The 16759-nt window shown below is 58.7% G+C and overlaps 1 protein-coding gene across 6 annotated transcripts; it reads right to left on the bottom strand.

Moving 5' to 3' along the window:
- On the bottom strand, positions 98–16736 carry SLC16A5 (solute carrier family 16 member 5). Of its 6 annotated transcripts, XM_018063835.1 has the most exons (7): positions 16324–16428; positions 15002–15155; positions 13457–13549; positions 9670–9916; positions 6433–6576; positions 2582–3391; positions 98–1234 (listed from the first exon to the last, which is right to left on the bottom strand). In XM_018063835.1, the coding sequence occupies exons 4-7, from the start codon at positions 9866–9868 to the stop codon at positions 987–989; spliced, it is 1401 nt and encodes a 466-aa protein (XP_017919324.1). In that variant the 5' UTR covers positions 9869–9916; positions 13457–13549; positions 15002–15155; positions 16324–16428; the 3' UTR covers positions 98–986. The 6 variants fall into 6 exon arrangements, with proteins under 6 accessions (XP_017919324.1, XP_005694204.1, XP_017919322.1 ...); XM_005694147.3 differs by lacking the exons at positions 13457–13549; positions 16324–16428 and adding an exon at positions 16653–16736; XM_018063833.1 differs by lacking the exon at positions 13457–13549.

Below are 16759 nucleotides of genomic sequence, written 5' to 3' on the forward strand. Positions count from 1 at the left end.
GTGGCCTGGCGGGTGGCCCAGCCAGCTCCTTACCCCAGGGCTGATGCCTCTGACACAGCAGGGAGAAAAGAATGACAGGAGAGGGGAGTGAAAGGGCTTCTGTTGCGAAAGCAGCTCCATTTCACAGAGGTCTTGGGGCCCTGCCCAGCAACCCTTCCTCCCCACATCTGATGGCTGGCTCCCCGCACCCAACACTAATCTTCCAGCTGAGATGCAGGGAGGGGCCAAGGAGGGAAGAGACCCTTGAGCAGGCCCTGAGCGGGCAGGGGTCTCTCAGCCTTCTGTGATTCTAGGGCCCAAGCCAGGGGCTCCCCTCCAGTTCTCTGCACAGGTCCCCCACCCGACATTTAATCTGTCCACGGCCTGCATCCGGGCCCACACCTCCGCCTGGCCCCCGTCACAACTTCTCTCCCAAGGCCCCTCTTGCCAAGGTTCCAGGAAGCATGGGGCCCGGCAACCTGTGCTGGGGGCAGCCCTTAGGGCACGGGCTGGGCCACCTGGGAAGGAGGAGGAGCAGGAGGGACTCGGAGAAGGGGCGAGCAGCTCTCCGGAACTGTCTGGAGAGTGATGGATAGAGATCACACGGGAGGCATCCAGGCTGGACTTGAGGGTCCAGTGTCTTGAGCTGTAGCAGCGGCAAATAGGCAGGCAGCTGAGCCAAGCCGGTCACAACAGACCCGAGCTGGGCTCAGACCCACCCTCCTGGGCCCCAGGGGCTCTGGTCCCCAAGGGAAAAGTTAGGAGGACCTGCTCCTGGATTCTGCTTGTTGGAAGCAACCCTGAGTGTTTGGCGGCCAGCCTCTGAGGTCCCAGTTCCTGGTTGAGTCCCGACCTGCAGAGCCGGGATGCCTTTCGGGTCAGGCCTGCTGGGCAGTGCTTCACCCCAGCCTCTGGCGAAGCAGCCAGACATCCCCTTCCTGGGCTGAGGCAGGACTCACTGACTTCAGGGCTCAGAAGCTGGTCACACAGGTGAGTGACCCCGGGGTTCAGACGCTGGTCACGTACATGATCTCGACATGCAGCCGCTTCTCGGGACCATCCATGTCCTCTGTGGTGAGGCCCTGCTCTGGGGCAGCTTCTGGGACGGCTCCTTTGACCTCAGCCCACGGGCCCTGCTGCTCCTTCTTTCCCAGGACACAGAAACTGCCACCCATGAAGAGGGCAGCTGAGATGAGGAAGAAACTTGACATGTAGAAAACATAGCTGAAGTCGTCGGTGGCATCCAGGAGGAGTCCTGGGGGCACAGAGAGCAAGTCAGGTCACTTCCTGGGACTATCGGCTCCCTGCACACCCTAAACCGTGTACTTTGTGAGGGCTGGGGTTCTGTCCCTGCCGCCTCCCCAGCACTGGCTGGTCCCTCGTTGGCATTCGTTAGGTATTTGTTGAATGAAAGGAAAGAGAAGCAAACCAGCCCTGGCCCAGGCAGCCAGTCCCCAGGCCGGAAGAGCACTTCAGGGCATGGTTCCTTCACCCTCAGTGGCAGGCGGCCAAGGACTCGAGGGCCAGTGGCGTTTGGGATATCTGCTCAGCCATTCCCTGGGCCCTCGTCAGCTCTCCCCGCTCGTCAACCCTGGAGAACTCCCTTGAAAACTGGAACTCCCAGTGCCACACTCGGAGCAGGGAGTCCCCGTCACCTGACTGTGATAAGCACGCTGCCTGTCAGCTGTCCACCCCACCCCCAGCACCACAGGCTCCACATACACCCCGGCCTTTACTCTGAATGTCACACACTCAGCTTCCAGCACGGCCACTCCAGTGGGTCTGTACTTCCGTATCTGTTTGCTTCCCTTCCAGCATGAAATCACCACCATGATCGCAAAGCTGCCTCTTTGCCCCAGTCCTCGACTCTTCCACCAGAGGCTGAGCCCTGAGTGGTGGGGACCATTGCTCCATGTTCAGCCCTGCCCACCCGGTGACTGGCACAGGGGGAGGGACAGTTACAGTGGGTGTTCTCATCTGCGTTTTGCAGATGACACTGTGGCTCACAGAAGGAACATGACTTGCCGAGGGCCCTCAGGCAGGAAGTTGGAGGAGGAGGGTGTTAACAGCAGACCCGACACGTACATATCTTCTACCACATGCCAGGCTTTCTACTGACCTCTCTGTGGAATGACCTGTGACCCCACAAACCAGCCTATGAGGTAGATTCTACAGTCATCCCCACTTTGCTGATAAGAGAACAGAGGCACAGAAGGGAAGACAAAGAACTGCGGTAGGTCTGGTACCGAAAGCCTTATTTTTGACTGTTTGTACCATAATCACCAGCTGGGGAACAGGCTGTGGCCAGTCCCCCGAGGTGATCGAGAAAATCACAAATAGGGGCTTCCCTCATGGCTCAGATAGTAAAGAATCTGCCCGCAATGCGGGAGACCAGGGTTTGATCCCCTGGGTTGGGAAGATTCCCTGGAGAAGGGCATAGCAACCCACTCCAGTATTCTTGCTGGGAAAATCCCACCGACAGAGGGGCCTGGCAGGTTTCAGTCCATGCAGTCTCAAAGAGTCAGACACGACTGAAGCGACCTGGCATACACATACCCCGCCCAGGCCACCCCCCGCTTGCCCTCCACTCCCAGGGCCTCACCAGCCAGCGGCGGGGAGATGAGGATGGAGATGCTCTCCAGGATGGTGAAGAGCCCCAGGGCACTGGAGAACCTGTCCATGGGGACGATGTCCATGAGGACCTGGAAAAGCAGGGCACCGATGCCGCTCATGGACACGCTGTACACCAGGCAGTAGCCCACCAGGACCCGGAAGTCGGCCGACGCCACACACACCAGGTTGGTGAGCCCATTGAGCAGGGTTGCCAGGCTGAACAGGTACTTGCGGTGGCCTGCAAACTCCCGGCGGCCTGCCACCAGCCCAGCCATGGGCCGCAGGAAGATGTTGCTAAAGCCGATGACGGAGATGAGCAGGGCTGCCTTTTGTTCGTCCACCCCGTGCCGAATGGCATAAGGGACCAGGAAGACGTGGGGCAGCGGGAAACCCATGATCATCCAGACAACCCCCAGCGTGTATACGCGGTAGCCCACGTTGTCCCGCAGGACGTCGAAGGCCAGGTGGCGCCGGATGGCCCGGCCACATGCCACCAGGCAGCCTCGCGAGGGTCTCTTGGAAGGCGAGGGGAGGCCTTCTCTGGCCTCCGGGGTCACGCTGGCAGGCACAGGCTTCACGACAGCCCCGCAGACGCAGCAGTGGAGAAGGACCCCGCCGAAGATGAGGAAGGTGCCTCGCCAGCCCAGGTCCTCCAGGAGGTAACGGGAGAGCAGCGGCCAGAGCGTGATGCCTAGGGAGACACCCGCCGAGGCCAGTGCGTTGGCCAGCACCCGCCAGCGGGTGAAGTACAGTCCCAGCACGGTGATGCTCGACTGAAAGCTGAAACACATGCCCAGGCCTGCGGAGGGAGAAGGGGGGGCCAGCTCCAGGGCGCACCCGGTGTGGGGACCCTGGGGTCACGTCCCAGGTCTGTCTTCCTTCCGTTCCAGCCCAGACCCACTTCTAGGCACCCAGGGGTTTCAGATGGAATCAGCCCACCACACCACCTCCCTGGAAGCATCTCCCCTCCCAAGACTGCCGGGGGGGGCACACCTGTTCCCATGGGCAAGGCACCAGGGGATGTTCAAACACCTAAATCGGGTGAAGTCTCTCCCCTGCTTAACACCTTCCAGAGACTTCCCTTCACATGGAGGAAGAAAGCCAAAGTATTTACTATGCCCTGGAAGGCTCTACACGGGCTGGCCTCTGGCCACCTCTGGGTGCCATCTCAGGCCGCTAGCCATGATAAAGCCCCATTGGTTTCTTTCTCTTCCTCTGGACACCAAGCTCCCACTTACTGGACGTGTGCAGCTGCCGTTCCATTTGCTTGGAATACCCTCCCCTCCAACTCGCTCTCCTAACAGCTCAAATGCCACCGCCCCCACCTACCCTGTGCACAGCTGAATGTGCAGGAAAGCTCACCACCGCGCCCCGACCACCGGCCTCAGAGTGGCTCTTGGGCCTCCCACGGTGCCACTGCAGTTCCATCGACCGTCTACTCTCCCTCACTCTTGCTGACCCCAAGCCTTCCTCTGTGCACCCCAACCCCTCTCCCATCACTCTCAGCTGACCAACTTTCCTTCCCATCGGTAGCAACGGACAGTCCATGCTCCCAGACAAGGGCGACCCTCCACTTTCTCCCTGCAACCTGTCTGCTCAAGGCACGTCCCTCCAGCAACTTCCCTCTCTCCCAGCCACATCCATTTTCTCTTTACTATTAATAGATCATTCTCCTCCACTGTGATTTCTTCCGTGAAAACAAAACTCTCTCTTGACCCTCTCTCTCTCTTCTGGATAACGGCCCATGTCTCTGCTCCCTTATATAAAAATTTCTTGGAAATCCTATCTCCACTGTCTTCAATTTCCTCCTTCCTGTTCTTTTTTTCAGCCATATTGCATGGCTTGTGGGATGGCAGTTTCCAACTCAGGCCACGGCAGTGAAAGCCCAGAATCATCCTAGGCCATCCGACTAACTCCCCTGTTGTTCTCTTTTGAACAAATCAGACTTTCATCCTTACTCTGCTCCAGAATTATCAAGGCTGCCGCCCTCCACATTACAAAGCCACAGATGGAGTCTGATGTCTGCTCAATCTGATCCATCAGTGGCTTCACGGTCCCTCCCTCCTCCTCGTCCTTGAGCACTTTCCTCACTTCCTTTGTCAAGAAACCACTCTCCTGGTTCTCCTTCTACCTCTCTGTCACTTCTTCCTGCCCAGGCCGTGAACCACTGGAGTGTCCATGTCCTGGGCACCAGACCCCAGTCCTTATCATCCCTCTTCCCTCGTTCCCTTAGTGACAGCAGGGTGATAACCTCATCTCAAGACCTGAATACTAGGGCTCTCAGGACTCCCCAGCTGGCCACTCCAGCTCAGGGCCAGACCAGGTGTGTCCAAACCTGAGCTTCCCACCTGCCCTTGAACCTGCTCTTCCCCTAGGGTCCCCATCGTAGTTAGCGGCCACTCCACTCTTCCATTCCACCCTTGGTATCACCCCTGGCTCTTGGGTCACCCTGGTGTCCTTCTCTGTACCTCACCTGCAATCCTGAACGAGACCCCTTCCCTTTGCCTCCATCATACCACCCTGGTTTAAGGTTGTAGCTGCCGCCTGGCTGGGCGATGACAACTGCTGTGTTGCTCCCAGCCTAGCCCCCTACGGTGTGTTCACAATACCACAGCTAGGGTACTGCCTGCATGCATGCTTGCTAAGTTGCTTCAGTCATGTCTGACTCTTTGGGACCCTATGGACTGTAGCCCACCAGGCTCCTCTGTCCATGGGATTCTCCAGGCGAGAATACTGGAGTGGGTTGCTGGGCTCTCCTCCAGGGCATCTTCCCCACCCAGGGATGGAACCCGCGTCCCTTACGTCTCCTGCACTGACAGGCAGGTTCTTTACCACTAGCGCCACCTGGGAAGCCCCCAGGGTAGTACCTAGTTCTTCACAAATAGTGGCTGGATGACATCTCTCTGCCCAAACCCCTCACAGGGCTTCCCATCTCACTACAAAGCCTTTGAGCTACCCTATCTGGCCTTTTCCCCTGCGGCCATGCCGCCCCCGCCCCCCACCTTCTTGACCTTTGTTCACAGGCTTCTACCCTATCGGGCTTCCCTGGTGGCTCAGCTGGTAAAGAATCCACCCGCAATGTGGGAGACCCGCAATGTGGGAGACCTGGGTCCGATCCCTGGGTTGGAAAGATCCCCTAGAGAAGGGAACAGCTACCCACTCCAGTATTCTGGCCTGGGGAATTTCACAGGCTGTACAGTCCATGGAGTCGCAAAGAGGAGGACTCCTTCACTTTCACGTCTTCTACCCTGTGTCCTCAGTGCTCCAGGAGTATTCCTGGGCCTTTGGTCTTGCTGCTCCTTCTGGTATGTTCTTCCCTGGGAGCCTGGTGGCAGATGCCTCACCTCCTTCTGACCAAATGTCACCTCCTCTGCAAAGCCTTCCCTGACAGCTCTGCTGAAAGCAGCAAGCTGGGACTTCCCTGGCGGTCAGAGTTAAGACTCCATGCTTCCATTGCAGGGGGCGCGGGTTCCATCCCTGGTCCGGTAAGCGAGATCCGACAAGCCTCAGGCACAGCCAAAAAAAAAAAAAAAGCAGCAACCTCCTCCAACCCTGCTGTATCTTTTGCACTGGCTGTTTTAGTCATTTCACCTCTTAACTTGTCTAATCTCTGCCCAACCTCACCCAAACGAGGACACTAAGGCATCAGCAGTCCTGTCTTCTCGGGCACTTGTCAGGATTGACCCTCGTTACTTATCTGTTCATTGTTCCTCTGCCTCGAGTGGCTGTGAGCAGCCCCAGAAGATTCAGAGCTTTGCCTGCCCTGTTCACCACGCCTGGCCCTTTTCAGTCTCATACCCAGTACCTACCCAGCAACTCTCGAAATGAAATGACAGTCACCTGTGATGAATCCTGCCGTGAGGTAGAGCTGGCCGAGGGTGCGGCAGAAGGAGCCGGCCACCATGCCCAGGCTGGCCAGCACGCCGCCCAGCATCATCGTCGCTCTGCAGCCAAAGCGTCCCACCAGGATACTACACAGGGGGCCTGTGGGGAGGGGGCAGGCAGCAGGTGACAGCTGAATGACGAGGTCAGAGGGAGGGAGAGAACAGGCTTGGGAGGGGCTTCCAGGAACAACTAGCAGGTGGCTTAAAGGCTTCCCTGGGGGGCTCAGTGGTAAAGAATCCGCCTGCCAATGCAGGAGACATGGGTTTGATCCCTGATCCGGGAAGATCCCACGTGCCGTGGAGCGATGAAGCCCATGCACCACAACTACAGAGCAATGAAACTGGGCTCTACAGCCCGGGAGCTCAACCACCAAAGCCGACAGACCCTGGAGCCTGTGCTCCGCGATGAGGAGCCCCCACTCGCTACAACTAGAGGAGAGCCTGCAGCGCAACAAAGACAGCACAGCCAACAATAAATAATAAATGCGTGCGTGCTGTCACTCAGCCACGTCTGACTCTTTGCAACCTATGAACTGTAGCCCGCCAGGCTCCTCTGTCCATGGGATTTTCCAGGCAAGAATACTGGAGTGGGCTAACATTTCCTCCTCCAGGGGATCTTCCTGACCCGGGGATTGAACCTGGATCTGCTGCGTCTCCTGCACTGGCAGGTGGATTTTTTTACCACTGAACCACCCGAGGAAGCCCTCAATTAAAAAAAAAAAAAGGCACAAAGCAGAAGCCCTGGAACGCATACGCCTGGGTTCTGCTCCCCACCCTGCTAAAGACTGGCTACAGGCCAAGCAAGGCCAGTCCCTTTCTAGGCCTTGATTTCCCCCTGCAGAGACTGAGGGGTCAGGCTGGGTGATGTCTGAGCAGCTGTGAGGTGAGGTGCTGCAAATATTCAGTTTGACCCTGACCAGGATTCCCAGAGGTACAGACTAAGGCCCTTCACTGCACTGACCAGAGGCCACATCCATCTGGGTGAAATCGTGACCTGGGTGGATGTCCCTCGCAGGGGTTGGTCTCAGCGGACCAGTCCCAGGGCGGTTACATCACAGGGAGCACTTCCAGTCCCCATTCCCCTCTCCCGCATCCTCAGGAGGACTGGCCACAGCCCTCCCACCATCCTCAACCTGTTCAGGGTGGGCAGCCCAGGGCCTCGGGCTACGCTGCGCCCCCTTGCTCCAGCCTCTGGAGAAAAGTGTGTGGGGTACCTTCTCCCCTCCCCCATTCCCTCCAGCCACCACCAAAGTCTTGCATCGCTGGATGTTTGGCTTCTGGTGGAGAAGGGCCTGTCCTCCCCCACCTCTACCCTGAGCTGCTTTCTCATCAGTGCAGACCCAGAGTAGAAGTGAGCCAGTCCTGGCAGGCTGCTCCTTGACACCTCAGAGGGCCCCATCTGCCAAATACCTTGCCCCGGCCCGCCCTACCCCACCCTCCCAAATACATACCATAGAGTTTCTCCAGAGTTAACGCTCCCAGAGTGCAGCCAAAGGGACAGAGAAAGTGTGTGTGCACACGCAATGTGAGTTTGGGTGCTGGGTGTGGAGAGAGGGTGTGTGGGTGTGAGCCAGTCTGAGTGTGAGAGTAACAGAGGAAGTGAGCGGCCCATCCTCAGAGGTAATCAAGGAGAGGCAGCCACAGAGGGAGAGGAGAGGCTTTGAAATGGACATGACCGCTGACCCACACATCCTTCCCACCCCCATACTTTGACCTGACTTTGGAAAGGTGACATTGGGGAAAGCCCTGAGTCATCGTGTGTGGGGCGGGGGCTGGGACGTGTGCCAGCTTAGCTGAGATAGCAGAGGGTGCTGGGGTGGGGCACTGGGAGGCAAATGCTCCCTCTGCATGGGCACGGTTTCTTCCCCAAACTCACTCTACAGCATGGGTAAGGCCTCGGATACTCGGTGCTGGCTTGTCTTCATCTCTAAAATGTGTGGGTTTTGGGGGTACTTAGGATCAAGGATACTTGCAAGTTAAAAATCTCCATAATACTCTGAATGAGCATGGCCTAAAGGCGCGTGTGTGTGTGTATGTAAGACAGACCTATAGGAGTCCTGGGCTGGCCGGAATGTTGGCATACCTCCTGGGCGTGAGTCTGAAGCTGGCTGGGGAGCAGGGTCCCCACTGAATGCTCGGTTCCTAGTCCCTGGCCCAGACCCCTCTCCAGTTGCAGCAAAGGAACCATCTGAGATTCACACTTCTGCCCATGCTTGTTGGCTGAAAGGTTGTGCAGTCTGAGCCAGGCCTGGCTTTGCTCCTTGCCCTGAGCCCATGCCCCAGTGAAGGTGGCTTCTATCCCAGTCTGACTTCCCTCCCGGTGCCGGTGGAGGGCGGGGAGATGGATCACCTGAGACAGGCAAACAGGGGTGAGGAGAGCCCGGCGGGCTGTCAAGTCGGGCCCCCCCCAGAGGTCACTGCCCATGGAGTCTCCCTGGAGAGCTCCCAGGAATGGGGGGCCAGTCCTGTGAGCCCAAGGCTATTGTGGAGAACCCACCCGGGCCCCTTCTCTTTCCCTGGGGTCAAGGTGAGCCCTTCACATCCCTGGAGAAGGCAACCAGGAACTGAGGGGACTGCCCTCCATCTCCCCCACCCTCTGCTTCCTGGTGAGAGATGGGGTTCTTGCTCTGCCCCCTCTTGCTCCTGGGGTCCTTCTCCAGACCTCTGCTTCCTGTCCTGAAGCCCCGATGAGGGCAGTTTCCACTGCCCGAGATCTCAGACCTGGCTGGACTCTGTGATCTTCTCTGCAACCCTGTGTGGGAGGTGGGCAGCCTGGGGCTGCTGGCTGTTACCCCCAAATGGCAGAGGGAAAAACTGAGGTTCCAAGAGATCACCCCGCGGGAAGCCTCGCTGTTCTGTGGCGTGTGCCCCCGCACTCTTATGGTCTGGCTCGATCCTCCCACGCTCATCAGGAGGACCGGCTTTACATCCTGGTGGCCTCCCTGCCCTGTGCCTCTCCCCAGCCCAGTCCAGCTCAGCCCAGCCCAGCCCCACAGGATCCTGGGTGGGGGAACTGGCCCTGCTGAAATCAAGATGACATCCCAGGAATTCACAGCACCAGGCGAAATCTATGGCCCCAGAGAGAGGGACCCAGGAGGCCGGAGAGGTTGTGGCTTCCTCCCTCCCCCCCCGAGCTCCTTCTCACCCCTCCCCGCACCCCAGCCCACACCCGGTCCCTCCCCGCCCTGCTCACCCCCTGCGTGGAGCATGGCTGTCAGGATGGAGGGGAACCAGGAAGTCTCGCTGTTGCTGGCCTGGAACTCACGCTGCAGTTCGGTGAAGAAGATGCCGATGCACGTGGGGAAGCCCAGGGTGAGGCCCTGCGTCACCACGGAGGCCAGCAGCACCACCCAGGCCCAGCAGCCCTCGGAGCGCTCCAAGGCCTGGGGCATCCTTGGCTACGAGTGCTGCAGCCACAGCCTAACCGCTGCCCGGGTCACCTGAGGAAGGGACAGAAGGGAGCTGCCGGCTGGCCCCGGCCTCCCTGCCGCCAGCCCTGGGTGGCTGGACCCGTTCCTTCCTCTCACACGGCACCGGGTATGGCAGAGGGGCGCCACCCCCTGGGAGGTGGCCAGAGGCCCACACACTGGCCTTGGCATCGCCTTTCCCCTACTTCTCAGAGCCAGCCTGGCAGGAGGGACAGGAGGGGCCAGCAGGTGAACCATTGTGGGCCCGAGTGGGCGGGCGGAACGCTTTCTAGCTGTGCCGTCATCTAGGGGTCAGCAGGTGGGACTGCCTGGCCCCGCCGTGGCCACGCGCCCGCCAGAACTGAAGCCGCTCAGTCCCGGTGCCACAGGCGCACAGTGACACCTCTCCAAAGTCCCAACCAGCCTTCCCGCTTCCAGCACCCCGGGCACAGCCAGGCTCCCTGTCAGAGCCACGGTGACAGCCGGGGAGCCAGTGGGCGGGGGCCGCCGAGGGGGCAGCTGCACAAAGCGCCCCACGCCGCAGCGCCCGAGCGCGGAGCCCGAGGCTCCCTGTGGCGCTCCTGTCACGGCGCTCACGGCCAAGAGGCCCCGCACAGTCCCAGAGGGAGGCCTGTCCCCGCGCGGGCTTTTCTGAGCGCACACACAGCACACACACACATCACACACACACAACACACCACACACAACACACCACACACATCACACACACAACACACCACACACATCACACACACACAACACACCACACACAACACACCACACACATCACACACACCACACACACACAACACACCACACACATCACACACACACATCAGACACACTGCACACACACACAGCACACCACACACATCACACACACAGACACACAGACACACTGCACACACACACTGCACACCACACACATCACACACACACAACACACCACACACAACACACCACACACAACACACCACACACATCACACACACACATCACACACACACAGACACACACACACAACACACCACACACATCACACACACACAACACACCACACACATCACACACACACAACACACCACACACATCACACACACAGACACACTGCACACCACACACATCACACACACAGACCCACAGACACACTGCACACACACACTGCACACCACACACATCACACACACACAACACACCACACACATCACACCACACACATCACACAGACACACCGCACACATCACACACACACAGACACACTGCACACATCACACACACAGACACACCACACACATCACACACACACACACTGCACACACACACTGCACACACACACAGCACACCACACACCACACACATCACACACACACCACACACATCACACACACACAGCACACCACACACATCACACACACACATCACACAGACACACCGCACACACACACAACACACCACACACATCACACACACACAGCACACCACACACATCACACACACACAACACACCACACACAACACACCACACACATCAGACACACTGCACACACACACACAGCACGCCACACACATCACACACACACAACACACCACACACATCACACAGCACACCACACACATCACACACACAGACACACAGACACACTGCACACACACACTGCACACCACACACATCACACACACACAACACACCACACACAACACACCACACACAACACACCACACACATCACACACACAGACACACAGACACACTGCACACACACACAGCACACCACACACATCACACACATACACACTGCACACACACAGCACACCACACACAGCACACACACACAACACACCACACACATCACACAGACACACCACACACATCACACACACACACACCGCACACATCACACACACACACACCACACACATCACACACACACAACACACCACACACACACACCGCACACATCACACACACACAGACACACTGCACACACACACAGCACACCACACACATCACACACACACCACACACCACACACATCACACACACACAGCACACCACACACATCACACACACACAGACACACCACACACATCACACACACACAACACACCACACACACACATCACACAGACACACTGCACACACACACACAGCACACCACACATATCACACACACACTGCACACACCACACACACACAGACACACCACACACATCACACACACACAGCACACCACACACATCACACACAACACACCACACACATCACACACACAGACACACTGCACACACAGCACACCACACACATCACACACGCACACACTCCACACACACAGCACACCACACACATCACACACACACTGCACACACCACACACACACAGCACACCACACACACACACTGCACACACACAGCACACCACACACATCACACACACACTGCACACACACACACAACACACACATCACACACAGACACACTGCACACACACAGACACACTGCACACACACACAGCACACCACACACATCACACACACACACAGCACACACATAGCACACCACACACACCACACACATACACACAAACACACCACACACATCACACACACACAGACACACTGCACACACACACAGCACACCACACACATCACACACACAGACACACCACACACATCACACACACACAGCACACCACACACATCACACACACACACACTGCACACACACAGCACACCACACACATCACACACACACACTGCACACAACACCCCACACACATCACACTGCACACACCACACACACACCCCACACATACAGTACACATACACACACCACACACATCATGCACACATACCACACAACACACATACCACATACTACACAACTTACACACACCACACGTAACACACATAAAACATAACATACAACACATACAACACAGAGTCACATGAATACATAGAAAGGTGCACAAGCACATACAAAGAATGCAAACATACATGACACCCGTGCATACACAGTCACACAGGAATGCACAGAAAGATGCCCATTCACACAGACGGGCACAGTCACACACACAGACGTGCACTTACGTAGGTGCACACACAGACACATAGGCACACACCACACAGACAGGCAGAGAGAAACACACGGGACCACCAGGCACACAGAGTTACATGCAGACCCACACTTACAGAAAAACCCAGAGACACAGAAATACACACAGTCCCGCGTTCAGGAGGGCATGACACGCACAGAGATACACATGCTCAGACACACACACGTGCAGCAGCACACCCCCAGACACACTCAGGCAAGCCCAGAGACAGACAGACAGGTGCTGCAGACAAACGGACACACACAAACAGGGGCGCGTGCTATGCAGACAAACGCACCCCCCACAGCCTTGGCTCAGTCCCACCTTGGTTCCTCGCCACCACCAGGGTCACTGCCCCCATCATAGAAGCTGCCTTATCCAGGCCTCGACGCCCAGCCCCCTCCCCAGATGAAAAGCCCTTTTCCAGTCCCCTCCATCCTGCCTCTCCCCCTGCTCCCTGGCCCGCAGGGGCCCCAACCTCACCCTCGCCAGGCAGTGAGAGCAGAGCAGTCTCCGTGAAGCCAGCCATCCCGGGCGCTCCAGTCCCCACAGCCTCCCTCCTTTCTGCCCCAGGCCCTGAAGATCCAAGGAAACTCAGGAAACTATCAGAAATAGGAAACACCTCTTCCTGCCCAGCCCAGCACCCCACACCTTCCCCCCAGGCCCTGGAGCTTCAACACAGCACCCAAGCTGGATCCAGCCTAACTGCCTCCTTCCTGGGCTCCAACCCCTAACCCTTCTCCAGCACAGGCCTCTTCCCTCCCCAGAGGACCCCCAGAGGCCCTGCCACGGTGAGTAGCCCATTCATCCTAGCCTGGAAGAGTGAGTGTGTGAGTGAGTGTGAGTGTGTGTGCGTGACCTTGAGTCCTGCGTGTGGGCTAGGAACACCTCTTGCCCTCCTGGCTCCTGCACGTCACACAGGCCCTAGAGATACCCCAGCCCCGATTCTCCTGGCTCGGCCCCAAGCTTGGGGGCAAACCTCAGATCCTCCTCCAGCAAACTGGCTCTCACTCCTACCAGGATTTCTGTTCCCTCAGCAAGTAGAAAGGCCACGGATGCCACCTGATCCCGCCTGTGAATGTCAAGTCTCCCCACCCTGCTCCAGTGCTCACCCCTCCTCCACACACCCTGGCCCCTCCATCTTCCTGGACCTGACACTTTCCACTTTCCTCCCAGAAGGGCCATCAGCCTTCCCTCTGGCTGGTCCCTCACCACGGTGCCCCACCCCCAGTACCCCCCCACGCCCCTTCCGAGCAGCAGGCTGTCTCTGACCATAGGTGGCAGGGAGAAGGAAGATGGGAGAGGAGACACGTGGGGGCCCCCAACCCCCTGCCCAGCTCTGGTCCCCTCTCCATTGCCCTTGCCTCCTGCCCCTCCACACAGAGGCCTCTGGTTCCCTTATCAGCAATTACTCCTCTGAGCCTTCTCTCCAGTGAACTCTGTCCAGAATTCTGACCTTCACCCTGCACCTACCTTCCCTCAGAACCTTTCAGTGGAGCTGGTTTCTCCTCCCTCCAGGCCTCGGGGGACAATCAGAGCCCAGGAAACCCTAAGCTCATTTGTTCTCTCTTTACCCTGGCCTCTCTAGGAGCTGGCTTGCAGACTTTGGCCTTCTCCAAGGAGGCTGTGCCCTCCCATACAGCCCCCAGACAACTCCCAGGTCACACGCAGAGCTTTTCTCTCCTGTTGGTCCTCCAGCACCCCCTCCCCGAGCCAACTGGTCGCTCCTCGGGAACTCGGTTGCCGAGATTCCAAAATCCTCAGCCAGAGAGAAGTCCAGTCGGTCCTTCAAGAGTCAGCCCCAGCGGCATCTCCAGGAAGCTATGCTGACCCCCAACTCTAAGGCCCTTTCCTGTACTTCTCTCCTTAATAGTAGTTTTCACACCAAACTGGAGTGGATCCTTCCGTGCTTATCGCTGTCACCTGCATTTCTCCTCCCACTTCTACACTATGAGCAGGGAGGGACCTGTTCACAGCCGCCCACCTGGCCTCCACCTGAGCCCAAAAGGTAATATCAATGTGACTCACCTGTGCTCCTCGGGGGGGCAGGCAAGCCCAGGAACAAGGGTGAGCTGGTTTCCGGGCAGGCAGGTCCATTCCAGAAGACTCAAGCGGAACAGAGCAGCAGTGTGGGCTCTGGTTCCGCCTCTGCCCCGGCAGAGAAGCTGTCTTCCCTTTGTACCTGGAACCAGGAGTCATGATCACCCCCTGGCATGCAGTTGGGGCAAGGAAGGAGACAGGGCTGGAGATGCTTCACTCTCACTTTCCGGGACTGGAGGTGAGCAGCTTGCCACAGGAGCTGCTGACCTCAGTCCTCAGGGACCTGCTGCCCAGAGAGAATGACCGTCCTCATGCCAGGTGACCCAAAGCTGGCTGTGTGGACGGAAGTTCAGATGACATCTCCTGTCCTTTTCCCATGACACACAGTGCCTGGTCTGTTTTTTAGGGCTTCCCATCTTACGCCAGGAGACTGGCCAGGCCCTCAGAATCCATCCCCAGCCCCCCCGAGCTTGCAGGTACAGGCAAAAAAGGGCAGTGATGCTCTCACGCAGGGGTCTGGGGTTAGGGTCCTGGTGTGCAAGGGCCTCCCCCTGGACCTCTGCTCTCTTCTCCTGGCGGAAGAGCTGGTGAGAGGAAAACAAGGAACCATCACCTTTACCAACAGTGGAAGGATGGCCAGACCCTGGAGACCCCCTCCCTCCCCAGGCTCCACACCAGGCAGGATGCCAGGCCTGAAGCCCAGGGCAGAGGACAGGCAGGAGTGGGGAGCAGCGCGAGCCAGCCTGAGCTTGGGGCGGACAAGCCCTCAAATTCCTGGACCTGGCAGGAGCCCGGGGAAGGAAGAAGGCGGTTCCAGAGGTGGGCCAGCTGGAGCCGGTCACCCTCCTCCCTTCTCTGCCTCCAGAGGTGCCCCCACCATCCAGACAGGGGCCCCGGATGACCACGGCCTGGAAGGGGGATGGGCGAGGCAGCAGAAACCTCATGACCTCTTGCCACCCTGGCACATTCCCTGTCGTCCGGATCAGTTTCCACAGGGCTTGCTTCCCACCCTCCCCCTCACGGCGGATCTCCTCTGGGTGGGGCTTCTGGGACGTCCAGGCGCCGTCCCCTGGGGAGGTTTCAGCCCAGGCCTTGGGTGGTGCCTGGCCCCTCACCCGCCAGGCCGTGGGGGTCCCCAGCCATCCCAGGCTGGAGCGGCCCGCGGGACGCGGACAAGGATCCTCACCCCCAACCGGCGGGCAAAGGGCCCCGGAGGTCCCCGGCGGGGCGGGTCCGCGACGGTGCCCACGGGGACCCCGGCGAGGGAAGACACCTCGGGGGCCGTGGGGGGTCCCGGGGAGCCTGCTCACCGGCTCGCACGGGCCCGGCGGAGGGGCGGCTCCACTCCCGCCGAGCGGCTTCCTGCGGCCCGGCCCGCCCGCGGAGGAGGCGGCAGGACGCCGGGCGGCAGCAGGGACCGAGGGGCGGGCGCAGGGCGCGGGTGGGCGGGACCACCTCCGCGTCTCCTGGAGCCTGGCGGGAGGCCTCGGGACCAGGCCCGGGGGAGCGGGGAGGCACTCCATGCTTGCAACCTCTCCCCCTCCTCCGAGTGGTCCGGACCGCTCCAGCAGCCCCGGCCCGGCTCCCGGCGCCTACGGGCGCGTAGGTACGTAATTAACAAGTAATTGGCGTAGCCCACCTGCTCGCTATCGAGCCTCTTGATTTTCCCGCTCTGATTCCAGGACCCCTGGAATGAAAGGCAGAAAGCGTGGGGTAAGAGACGGCACCTCCCAGCGGCAGTCGCGT

This window comes from Capra hircus, chromosome 19, assembly GCF_001704415.2.
Source record: "Capra hircus breed San Clemente chromosome 19, ASM170441v1, whole genome shotgun sequence".
In the NCBI taxonomy this organism is placed as follows: domain Eukaryota; kingdom Metazoa; phylum Chordata; class Mammalia; order Artiodactyla; family Bovidae; genus Capra; species Capra hircus.

Excerpts from the sequence above, each read along its gene's own strand:
- SLC16A5 (XM_005694147.3), bottom strand. The coding sequence starts at position 9,868 with ATGCCCCAGGCCTTGGAGCGCTCCGAGGGCTGCTGGGCCTGGGTGGTG. Across the intron at positions 3,392-6,432 it reads CACGGCAGGATTCATCACAG|GCCTGGGCATGTGTTTCAGC; the intron begins GTGACTGTCATT and ends CTCCCTCCGCAG. Across the intron at positions 1,235-2,581 it reads CATCTCCCCGCCGCTGGCTG|GACTCCTCCTGGATGCCACC; the intron begins GTGAGGCCCTGG and ends CTGTGCCCCCAG.